Below are 20,564 nucleotides of genomic sequence, written 5' to 3'. Positions count from 1 at the left end.
TTTATTAAATCAATGGTATGAACATTGGTGCAAAGAGCCTTGAGGTGTTTTGTTTGAATGTTTGAATGACAACCGTAAATGAGATTTGAAAGCTGATCTGTTCCACATACTTCAAAAAATGTGGAATATAGCACATGAATCTTATGGACTACCTTGATACTGCTCAAGGTTTAACAATATACAATTACATTGTGTTCCATGAAATAAATACAAATAAATAAATATTACTTCCAGTTTGTAAATATATGAGGTTGAGTAGATTAAATTTTTGGGTGAAGTATCCATGTAAGTGTTCTCACAAGAATATAAAAGTTCACATCAGGGCTCATCATACCTCATCTGTGATCTGTCCTCCAAACGTCACCCATGTTCCTGTAAAGAGATCGAGAATCAGTCACTGCTTTTCACAAGATAAACCAGGTTTAAATGATTATCAGTGATCCACCAATGACACTGAAGAGTAAAGCCTTAAAATGAAGCTACAGATAACATGGATAATCTTTAATTCCCAGCTGAAGAGAACAGAAAAGCCCTGGCTGGATGGTTATATACCACTAATAGCATCTGGTAGAATGATAAAAATAATCATCTTGTGAAAAAGAAACTACAAAAGTTTGTATTGTTTGCTGCAGGTTTCTTCATCTACTTTAAAATAGGCCTTGATCAAGAAGCCATAAACTCACCTAATCCAAGACACGAGACTCTCAGGCCAGACTTCCCCAAGTTTCTGGAAAAAAGGAAATAAAGACAATGATTAATAGGTTTTAACCTGCTTTCTTTATCACTTTGTTCAATCTAGAAGTCAGCAGAAGACCATTGCAGTACTAAATGATACTGTCAGCTTTGGCCGTCTCAACCTAAATTCTAAAACAAACTGAAACAAAACTCTGTTCCAAAACCTTGCGATCTGCCTATCAAGACTGCATTTTAATGCAAAAAGGTTTGTTCCCAAAGCCAGACTTATGGTGCCTTATAAGATATCTTCTTTTGTACAACATCTAAGGGAAGGTTTATCTAAAATCTAAGTCAAAAGATATTATATAATTATAATTCAGATTTTTGATTATAAATAAAATGAAATAATTTAAATATAAAAATGTGTTAATATAAATATATTTATATGAAATCAATTATATATATAAAATCAAATAAAATAATTTCTAAAAATAGCATACAATATTATACCCAACATTTGCTACATGTTTATAAGCTCAGTTTCACACCATTTTCTTAGCATCATTCTAAACTCAAACTCAAGAAGTGAGACAGAAGTGCTGCAGGAATTTGGACCCAACTTTCTTTTGTTTACTTTTTATTTAAGCCTTTATGTTGTTTTATCTTTCCTCATTTTTTTTCCTCCCAAGAATACTTGTGTGCCAAGCAGAACAGTATTGTGTAAAAAGCCAAAAAGTTAAGGTAAAGTAAGAGGATTTAAAGATTTGTAAAGGTTCACAGTAGGAAAAAAACAAAACAAGAACACATAAAACAACGGATTTGTGCCACAGAGCTTCGAAGTATTTAAGATAAAAATAAAAATACAAACAAGTAAATATTGCTATGTAATGTTAATTTGATGCATATTAGTAAAAATCCTTCAATATCATTCTTCAACAATATGAAAGATATTTTAGTTCTATATTTTGATTGTTTAGTGAAATACATATATAAATATTTATTTAAAACATTTATTAAAATATATTGTTAATGTACTTGACAACAAATGGCAAATTGAGAGATATAACCCAGCCCTAGTTTGTAGTGTCCGTACACAAGCACATGAATACAGAAGTGTGTAACTGGGATTATAGATGATACAACAAGCTGTCTATGTGTGTAGGAGTACGAGGCATGTATGTGCGTGTTTCTGTAAGAATGTGTGGGGTTTCTGTGTTTGTGTGGGGGAGTCTATGCTGGATTAGAAACATGTAGGTGTCCAGTGGCAGAATTCAATGAAAGACAGACCGCAGAAAGCAACACATTGCATTGGATCTGAAAAGTAACCTGCAGATCGGACATTCATGAATCCTATTCATAGAAGCATTTGCTGGTAACTTTATTATGGCTGGCAATTTCTCCAGGCACCTCAGCACAAAAGTTCAAATAGAAATGTTTGGTACATTTTTAAGCACTGTTTCCTGTAGACATGTGGGAATCCTGAGGCATAATTCACTAGGGGAAAAAAGAATGAGCATCTGCTCAAATCTAGTTTTGCAATTAACATGGAGCAAAAAAGTAAAGAGCATGTGGTTAATCAACAATGGGCAGGTCAGTGTCAAAAAGTTTGTAACTTTTTAATTAGACCTTGTGGTGAGACAGATTGTTCTGAGTTGGGCAGAACATATGCAACTTGGTTCAGTTAATTCAGCGTAAATACCTCTTGTGTATTATTCTGCCGCTGTATAGCACAGTCAGACAAAATATCTTAAATATGAAGAGTGTCCATTCTGAACCATACAGTCATCAGAAAGAATCGCAAAAACAATTATTCTTGTCTGCCGCCCCCAAACCTGGTTGTGTGGAGTTAAGATACTCTGAGCAGTGTCTTAATAGCGTCACATAGGCATCGTGTTCACACTTTTTGGGGAATTCAACCAAATAGCTGAATATTATCTGGGACAGGAAAAACAACAACAACAACATCGCTTCTAAAGGGTCATGAAACACACACATACAAAAAATTATTTCCTAGACAATAAAATATACAGTATGCATGTGTTGTACATGACGGAAGACAATGTTAGATTACATTGTTTTATTTATAAGTGGAAAACTGCACTACTTTTTTACCCCTTTTCCACCAACAAGAACCAGGTGCTGGTTCAGAGCTAGAGCTAGTGCCGGTTCGGAGGTGGTTCGACTGACGAGCTCTCAAAGAACCGGTTTGCCTTTCCACAGGCTAGAGAGCCATCACAGAGCCAGATCTTACGTCACTGTATACATCTCATGTTGCCCAGCAACGCTAGCGCGGCACACACAAACACACCAGGCTTTTTCAAGATGGTTCGGCACTGTCAATCTCGAACTGCGAGAGCGATCCAAAAGCAGAAGGAGTCGTATGCTCTCCAAACACTCCCGCAGCTCCGATCAGTCCATGCCGCTCCGATGCATCTCGAACAAGCCTTCCATCAACAATGGCGGTCGTTGCGTTACCATTTATGCTCATGGCTTTGCAAACCTACATCGGTATCCAAACACGGCGAATCCAGCACATTCGTACAGCTCGCCGTAACTTGCATTAACGGAAATTACAATCGAACTGCTATTAGCACGATTAGCTGCTATTTAAAAAATGGCGGTCACAAGTTTCTGTTTGTCTTGTTGGTCATGGTAACCCCGCCCCCAGCCGTTGACGTAAGCGGTTCTTACTTCTAGACCAGCAATGATTTGGTGCTACTTAAGAACCACTTTTACTGGTTCGGATCTGGTGCTTTGGTGGTGGAAAAACAAAGAACCTTTTTGAAACGAGGCTCTGGCTCCGAACCAGCACCAGCTCTGCCTTGGTGGAAAAGAGGGATTAGAGGGGTTTGAAATCTAGGCCTATATCAAATCACAGGATGTACTCCATCATTAAAAAAAGCTGTGTGGAATAACAGTGTTAAAAGTTATTAAAAATGCAAAAGTATATATATGGCATTTATTTGTGCATTGAATTACAGATATTTGTGTAATATACAGTGAGCTAACAAAATGTGTGCATTGCTGAGTGCATTTGTGAACCTCTGATACACTCAACTCCTTTATAGGTAAAATAAAACTGACTAGATCAGACACGGTTGTCTTTTTCTCTTCTTCTCTGCACTCCAAAGCTTTCCACATCTACTTTTTTTAATATTTCAAATCAGTCATGAGGATTGATCTGTGCTGAAATAAAAGTGCTACGAAACCTTACAAAGAATATTTTTTTGAGCGAAACACTTTTTATTTGTAATAAAGTGATACATAATAACAGTACTTATTTTTCGTCAATGCACTTTCAATAATGATCCTAATGGAAAAGCTCTGTTGCTATGGCTACCTTCTAAGGCGAATTCAACTTCAGTTTTGAGAGCATCTATTTGGTGAATATATCAGGCATGTGATTGGCTAAGGACAAAAAAGCAGGAAAATATACTGAGACCAATACGTGCTAACATCAGCACTGCGGATCTCTAGAGTGCATGGTAGGCCTATATAGTTTTGTTGGACAAGCAGCTGCATGCTTACTATTAGGGCTACTGTCTCTTTAAGACCTGTACGCGACGCGTCTAATATACACGCATTTGACAAGCAGATTTCTCTCAATTTTCTCGGTTTGCTTTCAGTTTAGACATAACCAACTTTCCTTATGTAAATCTTGTGTGTATTTGAGAGTATTAGCGAAATAAGATTCAAAAGATAACTAAGTCCAGTAACCAGGCGCTGTAGACAGGCTTTTAGTGCATGTGTGCGTCGGGTGTTCGCGCTCAGTAAAGCGCATGTTAGAACAGCGCATCAGCAGTGAATGACATGTTTTTTTTACAGATCTGCATGATTCACATAGGTCACATTTTCAGGTCGAAAAAAATCACATCCTTGATATATGCATTTTGAATAACTTGAAATATGCAAGTTTTAAGACCCTCAAAACTTCTTTCCAAACTCCCTATAATTTGCACCCTGTTGAGGTGTTTCAGCCCACGCACACACACAAAAATATATATAATTGTGTCTTTGCATGATAGCCATTCAATAAATTATTACACAGTTTGGTGTGATTGAGTTGTGCAAAAAATGAAAATAGGCACTTGCCAAAGCCTTCTTATCTCAACTCAAGCTGCCAAAAATGAGACTGAAGAGTGTATTATTCTCATTTTACGCAGCAAATACCACCCAGTAGGAAACAAACAATATGCCATAGATAAATACCAAGGCTGTTTATGATTCATTCATTGGTTGTTCCCTTGCTGATAATATGTACAGTAAAATAAGATCTGAGATATGGAGATCAGGCGAGGGCTCCTTTCGTAGTTTGATGTTTGTGACATCAAACAAAGTATCCCTAACATGATTAGAACAGATTAAACTGGAACTCTACTGCTGTCTACACCAATAAACATATGACTGAAGCTGTGTAACACTGAAAGTGTGTCAAGGCAGCTCAAATAATAAGCAGATCCAGTTCAAAGAGTGCTGGCCTAAAGATGCGAGTAAATTGAAAGACAATCTGGTGTTTTCAGGGCCAGTAAACTCTTACTGTTTCCCTGTTGTCAGTGTTGTGTTGTGTTGAATATTTCACAGGCTGGATCTGAATACTGCATGATGGACAGTTGCCCAGTCACAACTGGACCCAGGTGCAGCGCTGGAGATTGGGTTTGCCAGGAGTCAGCAGAGATCAAGCCAGAGGTCAATAAATGTTACCAGTGTCTTTTAGTCAGGTTAACGATATGCAGAGAACACGGACGGTCAGGTTAGTTTACGAAGCAGAGGGAGTTCAACTTTTCAGAGTTCAGATGACTTCGTTCTCTGTAGGATTGTGACTGCCACCACCTGCTTCAGTCAGCTTCTGAACTCAAAAGATCAGGACATCTCACTCTAAAAGTAGAACATAATTTGTCAAAACAGTGTAAAGGTTTTATTTGACTTACAAAGTTGTAAATAAAAAATTATTACAGTACATTTTACAAGAAAATACTATTTCAGTCTTTCCACTTAATTTCACATTTAATTCAATGTGCTACTTGCCTTTTCTTTGTCATTAAAAAATAAAAAAAAATCCTAGCAATTACTGAGTGAAAATTGTTTCTGCAACATTTTTTTTCCCCCAGAACACATTTGTCAGGCATTAAAGAAATAAGTCACCCAAAAAAATGTAATTCTGTCAGAATTTACTCACCCTAATTTCTTTCTAAATGGCAGAAATGCTATTTGTTCCAATTGTCATTGACATGAAACCCTTGTTGCAAAATATATTGATGTGCCATGTTTAAAATAAAGATATTGTATGGCTTCAAAAGACTTGAAATATAGTGCACAAGTCATATGGCCAACGTTTTTTATGCCAAAGGGTGAATAAATGATGACAATGTTCATTTTTAGGTGAACTATTCCTTTAAGGCAAATGCATTTCACATGACCAAATGGTAGCCAACTTGTCCTCAAAAGAAAATGAGATCATAATTTGAAGTAGTGACCCAAGCCTTGCTGTTACTGTATGAGTTATTATTTGGAAGGCAAAGGGAAGACAAAGGCTAAAAGGTCATGGAAGACAGAATAAATTTGAAGGACTCTACAGTGGGGAATGTGTTGAATTATATCCACACCGTTCTTTCATCCGTGCACAATACTCTGATGGTTGCCTCGTGCGGATTTGTTCTACGAAATTTGTGTTTATGTAAGAGCAATTCAGACTGTGAGCAAGCCTCCTACACCCTGTTCTAAAAGCAGCGGCTCTACCTGAGAACGGCTTCAGCTCTAGTCAGAAAGTTCCATCACAAATCTCACATCTTTCCCTCTTCTCCACCAACACCATCCCTTTTCCCACAGACTCCACACACACTTTGTGAATAAGAGTTCACGTTACCATTATCAGGATTATGAAGTGGCCCACACAGTATCTGCACGTGCACAATTACACAGAAAGCTCTGGAGATCTGCAGAACTGGAACGCCCATCATTCACAAAGTTCTACATAATTCCCTCCATCAGGATAAATAGGTTGGACACACCCATATATAAAAAAGGCCTTTGTATGTTGCAGCCATGTCACTCACTTACGGCTCTCACTAATGTGATTCATTTAAGCATGCATGTATCCATGTACACAATTCAAAAGACTAGGGTTAGTACGATTTTTGTTTTTGAGAAGTCTCTTATCTTCACAAAAGCTGCATTTAGTCTTATTTAGTATGTTTTATAGTAGGTTTATATGTATAGTATATAATATTTAGTAGTATATATAGTATTTAATACTCAGATCTACTATCTGAAATGAGCTTTTAGAACAAAACATTGAAATAAAGAACATAAAATTTAAGAGCTGTATGTCATGTATGTTGCTTATATTCAGTTTATTACGTTCAATTTAAAGAACAACACCCTTTATGGAGGCCTCAAATAAAACCCATAGAAGGACATAAAGTAAATATTGTCATTCAGTCTAACAGCATAATTTTTAACAGTTAATCTCAGTAGTTTCTAACATGCAAAATGGCCAACACAGAAAACTGGAAGCCTACATGAAACTGTTTGCAGCCCATTTGACTTCAGCAACATTGTTGGAAACCACTGGCTAAAACTTAAGCACCCTCGGTGACGTCAGCTAAAACCAATATCATTTCAGCAATGATTTGATGAAAGACTATGAAAACAAACATTTAGTTTTAGAAATATGTGCACTTATGTATTGTGTTCAATAACACCAGAAACGTGCATTTAAAAAGTTAATACAGCCAAGTGTGACTGAGCACAGCATTCAAATTATTCCGATTTTAGAGTATTACTCAACAAAAAGTAAACAACTAAAGGGTTCAAACCTTTTCTATGGCAAAAAATGTAGTCCACCACAACATAAATTTGCAGGGAGACAAATAAAAGCATTTATTTCTGGTAGAGCTCTGTCGGGATTAATAAATCTATTCCTAGAACGCGAAGAAAACGACAAAGACATTCTGCTGCCAGTGAGAATCCACACGTTTTTAAAGCGTAAACATGCAGGCCTTAATTAAAAGCTATCAGCCCTGCACAGAGAGAAGAACATACAGCCATCCATCCCCAGTTCAGGGGCATAAAAAAGAAAGTCTGTTATCAGAGTGAACGATTACACATACACACCCTCAAGCCTTAAATAGAAATGCACATGTGAGACGTTTATAGCATTTATAGTGGTATTGTGTGGCTTTGTAGAAGCAAAGGCTGCTGTTTGTTCCTCACAAACATTCATCAGGCATTATTTCATGTGGGAGTGAGTCTGAACTGAAGGTAGTATCTGTTATAGTGATACAGAAGTGCAATAAAATCTCTCAACACGCCTACTCTTTAACGCCTGAACACTTTAACACGTTCTGCGCCATCTTATATATCTCAACACTTTTTCATCTCAGAACTTCCAATTATGCTTCGCACATGCTATTTAAGTGTGTTTGGTGCGTCATCTAATAAACATTTTAGACATTGAATGCTCCCAGGGAAACTATTACATTAAAAGTACATTTAAATTAACTTAGAAATTATACAGAAGACTGAATGAAATTTTGTTTGTATGATCTTCTATGGGATCATAACTATATTGTTTAGTTAAAAGATTTAGGGTCTATAAGAGTTTTAGTTTTCTTATTCAATGAATACTTTATTCAGCAAGGATGCATTAAATTGTGTTGAAATTAAGTTGCATTAAATCAAAAGTGACAGTGTTTTTTTTATAATGTTAAAAAATGCTGTTTGTAAACTTTCTATTCAAATAATCCTGGAAAAAATGATCACGGTTCTTCGGCGAGCATCCATTGTAAAACACTCGCAGTATATTAATTTTGACAAGTACACAAATATACTGAACTTCGTTCATGCAGTAATACGATGTTATAGCGATCAGTGAGCCGAGAGCACACACACACACACAGTTTGTTTGTGCATCAATAATAATGGGACTCGCACATGCCTAATGTATGACTCCTCTATGTCACCATAATCGTCTTTACCTTCATTACAATCATCATCCATCAAAACTTTATAAACAATCACGAATATGTACAAGAGAGGTGGTGCTTTGTTAATTTTTTATTTATTTAACGTATTAATAATACAATTAATGAATTATATTAATATATTTAATTTCAAGTTAAATATATCCTACCCAGAGGATCACCTCCCGGTTGACAACCACTGATCTAAACAAGCTCTTTTTGCTGCACCTAGTGTAATAGGATCTCCTCCAACAAAATCATAAGCCTGTTTTACATAAATGATTAATCGAATCCTGACCGGAGCCATTTAAACTGTCCACACAGCTAAACTGAAGCATCTCCACAAAGAGTGAGGATAAGCTACTTCAATCTACGATATGGCATCATTCCCAATTCTACATCCACCGGTACAATGCTTTTGTCAATCTAACGGTGGAGAGAGACCAGGGTAATACTGAGCTGGACTGGGAAAGGTGCTGGTTAATTGAAAGCCCCCCCCTCCACTCTTCTCTCTTAACAATAGCCCTGTCTGCTTCGAGCAGAATGAGATTGTGATTGAAACTGACTAAAAAAAACTACATTAGGTGAGACAAAGGTGCCGGTCTGCCAGTGAATCCTGAAAAACAGGACTGGAAGGACTTTTATCCCTTTGAGAGTACAGAGTTAAAAGCTAATTATACTGAAACACATTTATTTTCCCAGGAATGTGCCCTGAACATTCTTCACCTGTAGTTATAGTAGCCAGCAGCTTGTTTTCTCTAAATAGCATGTTCATTATATCGCATTAAAAGTGGTCAGTGATGTAACTTCCTGTGCTAAAGTTTTAGATTCTTGAACCTTGAGTGCAATGGCCCACTTCTGCTACCAACAGCTCTAGGGACTTAATATGGCACATCATTGAAACTCACCCTGACAAGAGAGCAGTGCGTCCCGGGCTGTTTCTTCCTCTGGGTATTTGGGCACAGTTCTCAAACACACATAAACAAATACTCAAAGAAACTCTAAGAAACTGCTCACAGTCTTTCATTGCATATACATGTACTCACAAAGAACTCGTTGACAGTAGAGTCTGGCAGGGCTCGATTCGGACGCCCCGAGCTTCATTAGAGAAGATCAGCTCAAAGCGATGCTCTAGTTAATCCACACAGACACACATCCTCTGGCAGAAGATCAGATGCTGACCTTGCAGTCAATATGGGGGGCTTCTAAGAGCCGGAAGGATCTTTGACTATTGGCATTGGGGAAAATCGCTGTACAATCTCAATCTCAAGACAACAGAAGGCGCTGGAATCAAATACTGCTTGCCTTGGAGAATTTAGAACAATAGAAAGAATGTTACCTCTCGCTTAAAGGCATAGGTCCCCCAAAAATTACATTTGTCTTATATTTACTTGCTCTTAAATCATTCTAAACAAGTATGCTGTACGTAGGCATTTTGTTTTATGGTAACTACTTACATATATAGAGAGACTAATAACTACCAGAGAACTATTATGCACTAATGACAACTTGAATTTCATTGTTTCTAAAAAAAAAAAGGTTACTGTCTTCCTTCAGAACACCTACAATACAGTGTACAAGTCCTATGTACTACTTCTATGTAAGATTATTATTCTAATGATGGTATTTTTTGTTTGTTTATTTACTTTTTTGGAGCTTGAAAGATGTGGCCATTATTGTTGTACAGAAAAAGCTGTGCAAAGAGCTTTGATTATTTTTAATGTGTTCCATGGAAAAATGGTAACAACACTGTAAATAAGGATTTCTTTAAAAAGGGAAGACGAGGCTTCAAGACAGTGACAGTGCATGAAGTAACTCAGAATGAATGCATAAATGAATAAATGAAATTAACAAGGTCTAGCTAACTCTCTCGCTCTACAGGAGCGAGTATTAAGCCTGACATAAATTGGAGTCTCTGACAACAAAATCGCTTAGCAATCCTGATTTCAAATAGGAAGCAAAGATCACATGCTTCCATTAAGAGCTGTTATCAGGATTTTTTTTTTTGCAAACGAACATAACAGCTGAAAGCAATCTGGCAGTTTTTGTAGCAGTCATTATGTAAATTAACAAATATTTGCAGGTTTGTTGCTAATGAATGTAAAAAAAGGTTTAATTTCAATTTGCTTTGCATTTTAATGAAACATAGAAGAATGAACTCTTGGAAATAAAGGAAATACAAAACTGGCATTAAATTATATAATGAAATTATATAATACTATTATATATTATGAACGCCAAAGAGAATGATTATAAAACACATGTGTCAGCAGTTGTGCAGTTGTCAATCTATGAGGAAAAAAAGCTCTGGGAATTTGATGGAAAAGCAGATAGCAGCAATGCAGGGACATGAATCTATTTTGCCAGAGGCTCAATGGGGTTAAAATGACTGAGAAAAACAGTAGCCATTATCCAACAGTTAAAGCTGCATTTGCAGAATGATTTGAAGAGTAATAGTCAAATTGATGGGGCTGATTTCATTATATGCAATCAAAGCACTTTGTTGAAATATATACAGGCACCAGCATATGCCAATTATAACGCTATTAAACCTGATAGGACCATTTAGCATTCAATAAAGACAAAATTATGCAAATGTTATTTTTTTTTCTTTTAACTCCAATGTGTTCAAATGATATTTTAACATAAAAATGATTTAATTGTATTATTACACAAAATTATATTGACCAAAATGTATTATTTAACATTTTCTGCAAATTTTATTATTGGATATTATCCAACAGGATTCACAGTCACCATCTCTTTCATTATATTAGTTTTCCTACCTATATTTCATGCCAGTTCTCATGCTCTGGTCACTTGAGGAGGGCACGCTTTGGACGGACAGCTGTCCTAGGCTTCTGGCCACCATGGCCACGGCTTTGAACTTGCTTCGGGTACCAGTGCTCGGACTGTTAGCATTTTGTCGATTGAGCCGGTCATCCGTGCTACGGCTCATGGACCGGTGATCCGTGCAAACAAATGACACCTGCATCCCGTCTCAGAGGATGCACGGTTATCACAGAGAAAAAACAAAGACCAAAAAACAAAGAGAAGTCAGCCAGATCCAGATGCTCTGCAGAGCAAAAGTTTGTCAGTCCTACTGGTTTGTGCAGTGTGTTTGACTCCTGCTCAGAGACCTCACTAACAGGAGGGCTGATCCAACTGAAGCCTGACTTACTCAACTAGACTTGCAAAGACCTGATAAAGCAGTCTTCAGCGATGTCGAGAATCCTATTTCATTGCTTCTACGACCGGCACAAGAACTTCACAGCTCGATTATCAAATGGGCTGCTGCTCAAGACCACCTGCACGGCTTCCATGTCACGTATAGTCTCACGTAAGAGGCTTTAATAGAGTACAATGTACAGTCCTAGTCTTTATTTCCTTCAACGTTTTTTCTTTGCATTCAAATCCTTGTTTCAGCCCTGATCAAAGACAGCGCATATCCAAACACACTAGCTGGTTTCTTTGCAATCTCAGCTCAGTGCTTCAGATCACTTGGTAGTGGTAGCACACAAAAAATGGCCAAACAGACTTCAAACATAAAGCAACAAATTGATGTACCAATGGATCCGATGTCTTCTCATGCCTCCCCCTGTGAGCACTGTATCTGTCAGCTACCGAGATACCTAACATGCATTGGCGCTCCTCCTCCTCCTCAGTGGAGATTAAACTTACAAGTGCATTCAGAGCACGAGACACAAAGAGGCAGAGCATGAGAGAACGAGTACGAGAGGGTGGGAGGAGCAAACGGGGAGCTGAAAGAGAGAGTACAGAAGCAGGTTTGCTGTACACTGATCATTTTTGTTCATATTTATACTAATATTTGCTGTACTTTCAACATTATTTTAATTTATATTTCTTATTGCACTATTTTAACTGCAAGTGGCTAAGCTGAAAAAAAAATTGCAACAGATGTTATACAACAGATGTTTTACGTTTGAAGCAACAATTCAAAGCACGTTTACCGATAACATACACTACTAATATCTTCTGCTCAACAACGCTCAACAATTTATTTAATAAAAAATACAGTAAAAACAGAAATATATACTTTATAATATTTCTTTTATCTTTGACGAATAGAAACTATATTTATGAAATAATTGTTTTTGTAACAATGATTTTTTTTCACCTTCAATTTTAAAAAAAATAAAAAAAATAAATGATCCCAAACTTTTGAAGGCTAGTGTACAGCTTTCAAGAATCCGATGATGTTAAGCGATAACATATGCTTTGGTAAAATCAAGCCAATGTTATTTCAACAACAACAACAACAACAACAACAACAACAACAACAACAACAACAACAACAACAACAACATTTAATTAAGCACTTTTGGTGAAGAATTACAATTCCTGAAGAGAGATCACTCAATCAGAGAAGTCTATGAAATTAAAATAATAGCAGAAGTGAGCAGCCATTGCCATAAAGCATTGTAAATTATGTAATCAAGTCACTGTGCATGTATATATTTTACAAAAAACTTCTAATACACAATAAACTTCTAATATAAGGCATTTTATACTTCTGAATTACTTTAACTATAGTCAGTTGTTTGATACTGTACGGTTGATTTTTTACTCAATTATATAATTTTCCAACACTTCATAGGATGAGTAGTTTATTGCTTCATAATAAGATGTTAAATATACAGTATTGTACCTTTGATTTTTGGCTGAGTTTCAAATACCAGCAAATTGTGAATCATACTGGAGATGGATGGTTTGGCTCAAGGTTTAGAGGATTTTATTTAATAATCTATTTCTAAAAAATGTATAGCAAAAATACTAATGAAGCTACTAACAGTCAGTGGTCACTGTTGCACTCAATATAAATGTTGTTCGTCATGTCAATCGACCTCACTAAATAAAAAAATTAAAAAAAGAACGAAAGATAGATTGAAAGCAACAACAGGAGGTTTATTTGCACAGCTTGCAGCTGATGCCACCATAGCGGCTCGTGTGTTGTTAGGTGTCCACTCTGACTTCAAGCTGTTGACAATTAACAAGAGAATAAAAGAACAGAATTTTTTGTGCAAACAATTTCGCCCTGTGCATGGCAGGATCTTTCATACATGCATGCAGTGCAGGCATGTGTAAAATATTCATTATGCAACTTGATCTGTCTGAATGTGTATCAAAGCCAGGGGAGGATGGAGCACATTACAGTGCAGCCGCAAAATCATATAGTTCACCTGCCTGCCTTCCTGTCAGACAATAGATGCACACAGGGGAATATGTAAGCCAAACTATTACCATGACAGCTCTCTTAACCCTTTAAAATGTGGGGGAAATTTCATGCATCTCGAAACTTTTGTTAGTGTTTGAGTGGTCCAATTATGTCAGTATCAGCAGAGTCTGATGTGGTAAAGACAGGAAGCACATAGCAGAAACCAATTAGCTGTGTTATGGAAATCAATGTGGACAGGAACGACATAGGATGCTGGAAAATAATATTGCCAGAGCAAGGAAATTTACTGGTAATTGTGAGTGGGCACAGGACTGGATAAAGTACATGCTGATGGTGCACACTTTTATAGTAATAAAATAATGAAGTATATCCAATGAAGACCTACTTTCTGCCAGACCTGCCAACAGTTTGTGAACTGAGAAAAATCACCAGATAGTTCTAACCCACCATGAAAATGTATTTTGCATTATTTGTTTATACAAATATATTTATGTCATGAAATGTAGCAGTTTTTTAAATCACGTATGTATGAAAACCAGGTAGTTTTGTCACTTAGAGCATCATTTAAAGATAAATCAGTCTGGATTTACAGTAAAACTGTCACAAAAACAGCCTGTTCCACATATTTCTGTTTTGGTGGCTTAATGCCAGAAATTGTGTATCACCATATGGAGGGATAGTTCACCCCAAATTGAAAAATCCGTCATCATTTACTCTAATTTTGTTCCAAATATGTAGAACACAAAAAGATATTCTGAAGGATGATTTGCTCATACAGTTACTACGTTTACATGCAGCCAATAACCCGTTTAAAACCGGGATTTTAGCAATAACCCGGTCACGCACGGCCATGTAAACACCAGCAAAAACCCGAATATGCTCATATCCCGGATTTAAAAAACCCGGATATGATACCTGGGGTACCCCTTTTCTAACCCAAATTTTTGGTCATGTAAACGCGTATCGGCATATCCCCATAGTGATTTGTGTTCTGCGCATGTTCTATTCGCAAGGAATCTTGGTCTTTTGAGTAGAGGAACTTCTCGGCGCATACAAAAACCCGCGTGCAGTAGCCTATACCGGAAGTAAACATGGCGAGACGCAGCACAGCATACATTTGGAGCGAGGTCAGTACCAGCACCAAAGCTAAACAAAGGCGATCGCTATCTGCCCCAAACTATTCATTATCCGCGTGCTGCTGCTGTTGTTGTTGTTTTTGGATACAGGAAGAATCGGAAATTACGCATATTGCGTCTTAAGGTTGTCCGTACACCCAGACGCTAACCATGCGTCGCCGTTTACATCTGGATATTGCAATTCCATGTATACAGGGGTAACTCTCTCTGCTCACGCATTTAAACGGGTTATTCCTAATGTTTCAGAAACCCGAATAGTGACCTTAACCCGACCATAACCCGAAAATTGGCTGCATATAAACGTAGTCAGTGAAAGCCAATGGGGTCCAACAACTTTAGACACCATTGACTCTCTGTCACAGTTTCACTCCTCACGTATGTTTCCCTGTCTGTGTTTCCCGCCACTGATCAGTCACCATGGACACCAATCACCTTCATCACAGCTGTTAGTCGTTTGTTAATCATCTCTGTGTATTTAAGTTCCTGCTTGTGCTCTCTGTTGTCCGGTATTGTTTGTATCATCTGTATGTGTGTGTGTTCCCTTCGTCTTCTGGAATAAACTGATATTATTTGGATTTGCTTGCCTTCGTGAACTCTTTTGAACTTGCCCACACGCAGCATCGTGAAACTTTCATTGTATGGCCTAATATATATATATATATATATATATATATATATATATATATATATATATATATATATATATATATATATATATATATGTATGAAGAAATCTTTCCAAATATCTTATTTTGTTATAGACGTAAACGATGACTATTCTTTAAAAAAAAAAAATCAATGTAAGCTTACTTTAAATGTAAGCTTATCAAAAAAGCTTAATGAATTTTACATTGAGGACAAAGCTGTTTGAAAAGGCAGATATTTTGCTTTGAAAACCATTTGTATGCCTTTGATTTGAAGGGGTAGTTATCTCAGAAAGGAAATTCTGTCATAATTTACTTACCCTCATGTCACTCCAAACTGTATGACTTACTTTCTTTGGTGGAGCATAAAAGAAGATACTTTGAGAAATGTTTTTTGGTTCCCAATGTTCTTAGAAATATTTTAATTTTTAAGAACATTGAAGAAAAAATGCATACTGGTTTGGAACGACATAGGTGAGTAAACAATGACATAATTGTCATTTTTGGTTGAAACATCCCTTTAATTCTCAGACCTTTCTTACCATTTGACTTAACCAGGTAATGTTGCATATCCTATTAAAGTTACCGGCCAACTGGGGAGTTCTTCCTATCCAGCCAATTACTTGCAGCTTGGCGAGTGTTCATTTTGGACCTCTACGCTTATCCTTAGTATATTTGCATTAAAATTAAGAACACAGATGTGAAAGTGGCAGTAGACAGGTGCATCTCCATCAGTAGACCACCCAGTGGACCTCTAAACTGTCATCTTTGTGTGCAACAAAAATGAAAAAGTGGCTAATGCAAGCATCTAGATTGGTTAGAAGTCTTCTTCAATATTGCTGGCTTTTTTTGCATCCAGTTAAACGGTGGTGGATTGGGGGGAGCGGGCAGTGAGAGGCTCACATGCCACACTTGCTCAAACTCAGCCAGCAATTTTGTCACCCGTACGCAACCCTGGATGATGCAGAACTCCTCGAGTGGAGCGAGAGGCTTTGTCTATGTCAGCTCTTCTTACGATCAAACAGCAGGGTCACCAAACTTTGTGCATGTGCTCACGGACACAAATGCTTCGTACAGAGTGAATTTTAAAATGTAATACACCATTTATTTACAATGTAAATGATTAAGGCCTAATGATTAAAAAAGTTGCTTACATCCAGAATACACACGTGTGACCGTGTTGGAAAGCCGATGCCTGCTACGGCACGTCAGGAGCTGTGACACAATACAACACAAAGTGCATTAGCCCGAACAAACCCAAGGGCCTGGTTTAATCATTTTGTGTATGAGCACGTACAGTATCAAAGTGAAACCCACACCACTATCACACAACCCTCCACCGATGAGCGGAGCCATCTGGGAAGCGGCTCGCTTTAAGCACTTGTATTTTGACCTATGTGTGTGGGTTCTAGTTGCCAAGTAACAAACGATTCATAACCATCATGCCTCAGTAAGCACATCGATTAATCGGCCTGGCTGATATTGGTTCATGATTTGGTAAAATGTGATAATGGGAGATCAATGAAAGCCTGTGACGTGCAAGATGCCAATGAAATGATGCATTTAGCTTGAGTAATACAAGATGGAAATGATGGATAGTGGCATTTTACTGATTTAGAAACCTATAAGTCTTCTTCACACACTGACTGGTCACAGTCCTTGTGAATTTGAGAAGGCGGATGTGCAATCTCCATGGCAACTGAAGTTTTCATCCACACAATGTCCAAGGATAACTTTCTGGGCCAGATTCAATGGATATTCTCAAACTAGGTGTGTGAAAAAGCCATGACTCAAAAATACAACAATTTGGTCCCACTGCAAGGTTAGCTTGTTTTCCAGAATAAATATCTTAACATCCTTAAAACAAAATACATATATTGATACGATGAATATCATGTTGTATGCCATGTTTTAAGGATGTTCGTTGAGAAAATTTACCTACAAAACAAAAGATCTGAACCTGTGACTACTGTTTAAAAGTTTTTTAAAAAATAAATGAATACCCTTATCCAGCAAGGAGACATTAAATTGATCAAAAGTGACAGTACAGACAGTACAGAAGAATTCTATTTCAAATAAATGCTGTTCTTTTTAACTTTCTATTTAACAAACAATCTTATAATAATCAAGCGTATAGCGTCAGTTCTGGCAGGTCATGTTAGTCAAGCTCGCATCAGCTGACCCACGTCTACCTACAGGAATACGACGCCTATCACTGTATACATATATAAGCTCTTCAGTAATATCAGCAGCCATCGCGTTTCTCAGGAGCCAATTACCCTCCTCCATCCACAGCTCCTCCTCTCATCAGTCAGGATTTGGCATTCTGATTCCCCTTGAATCAGACAAAATTCTCAAATTATGTTGTAAATTAAAATATTGAATTAATGATATCTGCAATATATTCATGTTGGTTCTGTTCTGTTTACCCTAAGGCAGGGTATTTGCACACTTTTTAAAGTCAAATTTAAGGCTTTTTAAGACCTTTTTAAGACCTGAAGAAATCAAAATTAATACTTTACATTAGGGGTGCGCAATATTGACAAAAATGTCTCAATATTTTCAAAGTTTTGTTGATGATAATTAGATTATGTTTGTGTACTGGTAACATGGCTGGTTTAGGCCTGTTGTTGACAGCTGACACCTGAAGATATTCATATTTTTCATATTCTATGCAGTGGTCAGTTTTTTTTATTAAAGGGCAATATTTGCAACCTTAAATTGAGTTCCAGGGGCATTTTCACCCATATACGGACTTTTTTTTTTTTTACTTCGAGTTACGTTACGAGTTACTTCAAATGTCACGAGCAAATCCACAAAAGAACGAATAATAAATAAAAAAGGACGCTAATTAGATAGTTTTAATTTGGAAAACATTTAGATATGTCCAAGTCAAATTGCTATCGAAAATTTAAGACCTTTCATTAGTAAATATAAGACTTTAAGACTTTTTATGGCCTTACATTTTTTAAATCTAATTTAAGACTTTTTAAGGACCCGCGGACAACCTGCTAAGGGGAGATCTTGTCCAGAACAAAACCATACCGCCAATCCAAACTGTATATTAATTCTCAATCGTATTTTACTATAGTGTTCCTTACAGAATTTAATGTTTACTGTAACTAAGTTCTTGATGTTCTTCAAGAATGTTCTTCAAAAACATTTTTAAAAAATCCTCACAGACCCCAAACTTTTGAATGGCAGCATATTTTAAGAAGTTATTTTTGTGTTAAATTCTATGGAAAATGTCTTACAAATCTCATAAAACAAATTATATGTAACACTCGCATTAAAAACAAAACACTCAAAATACTATATATATATAGTAGTTCTGACTCTAGATTTTGGAAGAGTGAACCACAATGTAATTTATTGTCTGGTAAATGCCTGTAAATGTACCATCCAATCTTCTAAATGCCAATCAATCCTTTCTTTATTACCCCTTCTTGGACCAATCAGTATCTGCTGGGATACACAGTAAAGCACATAGACATCAAACGTGCAATTAATGTTGTGAAGATGTGCAGGTTCAACAGTCTCTCGTGGAACGTCGAATGGCAGAAAACAAATTGCTTTTTGATTGGGGCTGAACCAAACCAGCTGAGCAAAAAAGAAAATTCAAGAAAAATGACAAACGCCTATATATATATATATATATATATATAGATGTGCATGTTGAAATCAAGGATCCATTTTTTTGAACCTGTAAATAATTGGATGATTTGGTGTGACACCGAAATATTCCTTGATCGAGTATTCCAATATCAAACAAACACTTGATTCTCCAGAGAGACCTGGAGATAAAGCTTTCCAGTTGTTGGCAAGCAATACCACATATCAAAACACTAACGAACACACGCTGACTCTTGTGAACTGGAAACGTTATTATGCAAATCATGCTAATCATGTTTAACTAACAGCTGCTACACACACAGCTGTGCTACACACCGCTGTGATAGAGAAAACACATTAAAGTAGCTTATCTGTGCTGAGAGAGACCAGGGCTCAACAGTAAGCAGAGTAACCAGAGTGTTGTTTCAGCACAGTAGACAGACAGCATCACAGATGCAGATTATATGCCTTAGAAACATATGCAGATCATGTAAACCTTAACATTTGAATTTCTGTTATTTTCGAACACCGTTGCTATGAATTCAGCTGATGTTAATATGTCACCATGGTAAAATTATCGAGCTGCTAAAAGATAAAGCTTCATCTAAATTTCAAAAATGACGTGTATAGTCTTTTCAGTTAAAATGAGTTAAAAACTATTTATAGTTATAACTAGTATTATTTTATAATTTTTCCAGCAAAAGTGGATTTACAAGTTAGTTAAATATATAGAGGTCGACCGATAGTGGGTTTTACCGATACAGATAACTAGGTTTGACCGTACGTGCCGATAACCGATTAATCAACCGATATTTTAGACTAAACAGAGCTGAACTGAAATGTGCTAAATGAAATAAATATGAATATATTAAAAAGAGAAGTTCTACAGAATGAATTCTACAGAAAATAATTTAAACAGTAAAATATTACAGGTTTCTTTAGCTATAACCTAGAAACATATAAACATGTAAATTTCATAGGTAACACTTTGCAAGTCCCATTTGTTAACAAGGATGTATTAGCTAGCTTTCATGATTATGCAATATACATTTTTACTGCATGCATTAATATTTGAGCAATAAAATTTTACCTTGATCGTTCATGTTAGTTCATAATACATTAACTAAGATTAACAGATAAAATTTAAATTATAACTCAATTTAAAATGTATTAGTACATGTTGAAATTAACAAACTAACAATGAACAATACTACAACAATTATTAACCTTAGTTAATGCAAAAATGTAATCTTATTGTAAAGTGTTTCCATTTCATATAAATCCAAAGAGTCATGCTATACTTAAAGATAGCCATCTTTAAATTTCTGCAAAGGCCAGA

General features: G+C 36.5%; 1 protein-coding gene across 7 annotated transcripts in view; it reads right to left on the bottom strand.

The window, feature by feature from the left end:
* LOC143711947 (voltage-gated potassium channel subunit beta-2) overlaps positions 1–20,564 on the bottom strand; it is a 119,114-nt gene that overhangs the window by 24,999 nt on the left and 73,551 nt on the right. For 4 of the 7 annotated variants that reach the window (XM_077204150.1, XM_077204148.1, XM_077204149.1 and 1 more), the window contains 2 exons: positions 684–727; positions 335–372 (listed from right to left, as the gene is read on the bottom strand). In XM_077204150.1, coding sequence (XP_077060265.1) covers positions 335–372; positions 684–727 — 82 coding nt within the window. Of the gene's footprint in view, positions 1–334; positions 373–683; positions 728–11,422; positions 12,246–20,564 lie in introns of those variants that run through there. The other 3 variants (XR_013194940.1, XM_077204152.1, XM_077204146.1) reach the window with 3 other exon arrangements.

This window comes from Siphateles boraxobius, unplaced genomic scaffold (genome assembly GCF_051911475.1).
Source record: "Siphateles boraxobius isolate OS27281-9 unplaced genomic scaffold, OSU_SipBor_1 5, whole genome shotgun sequence".
NCBI classification, from domain to species: domain Eukaryota; kingdom Metazoa; phylum Chordata; class Actinopteri; order Cypriniformes; family Leuciscidae; genus Siphateles; species Siphateles boraxobius.
This window is presented reverse-complemented; position numbering and strand designations above follow the sequence as displayed.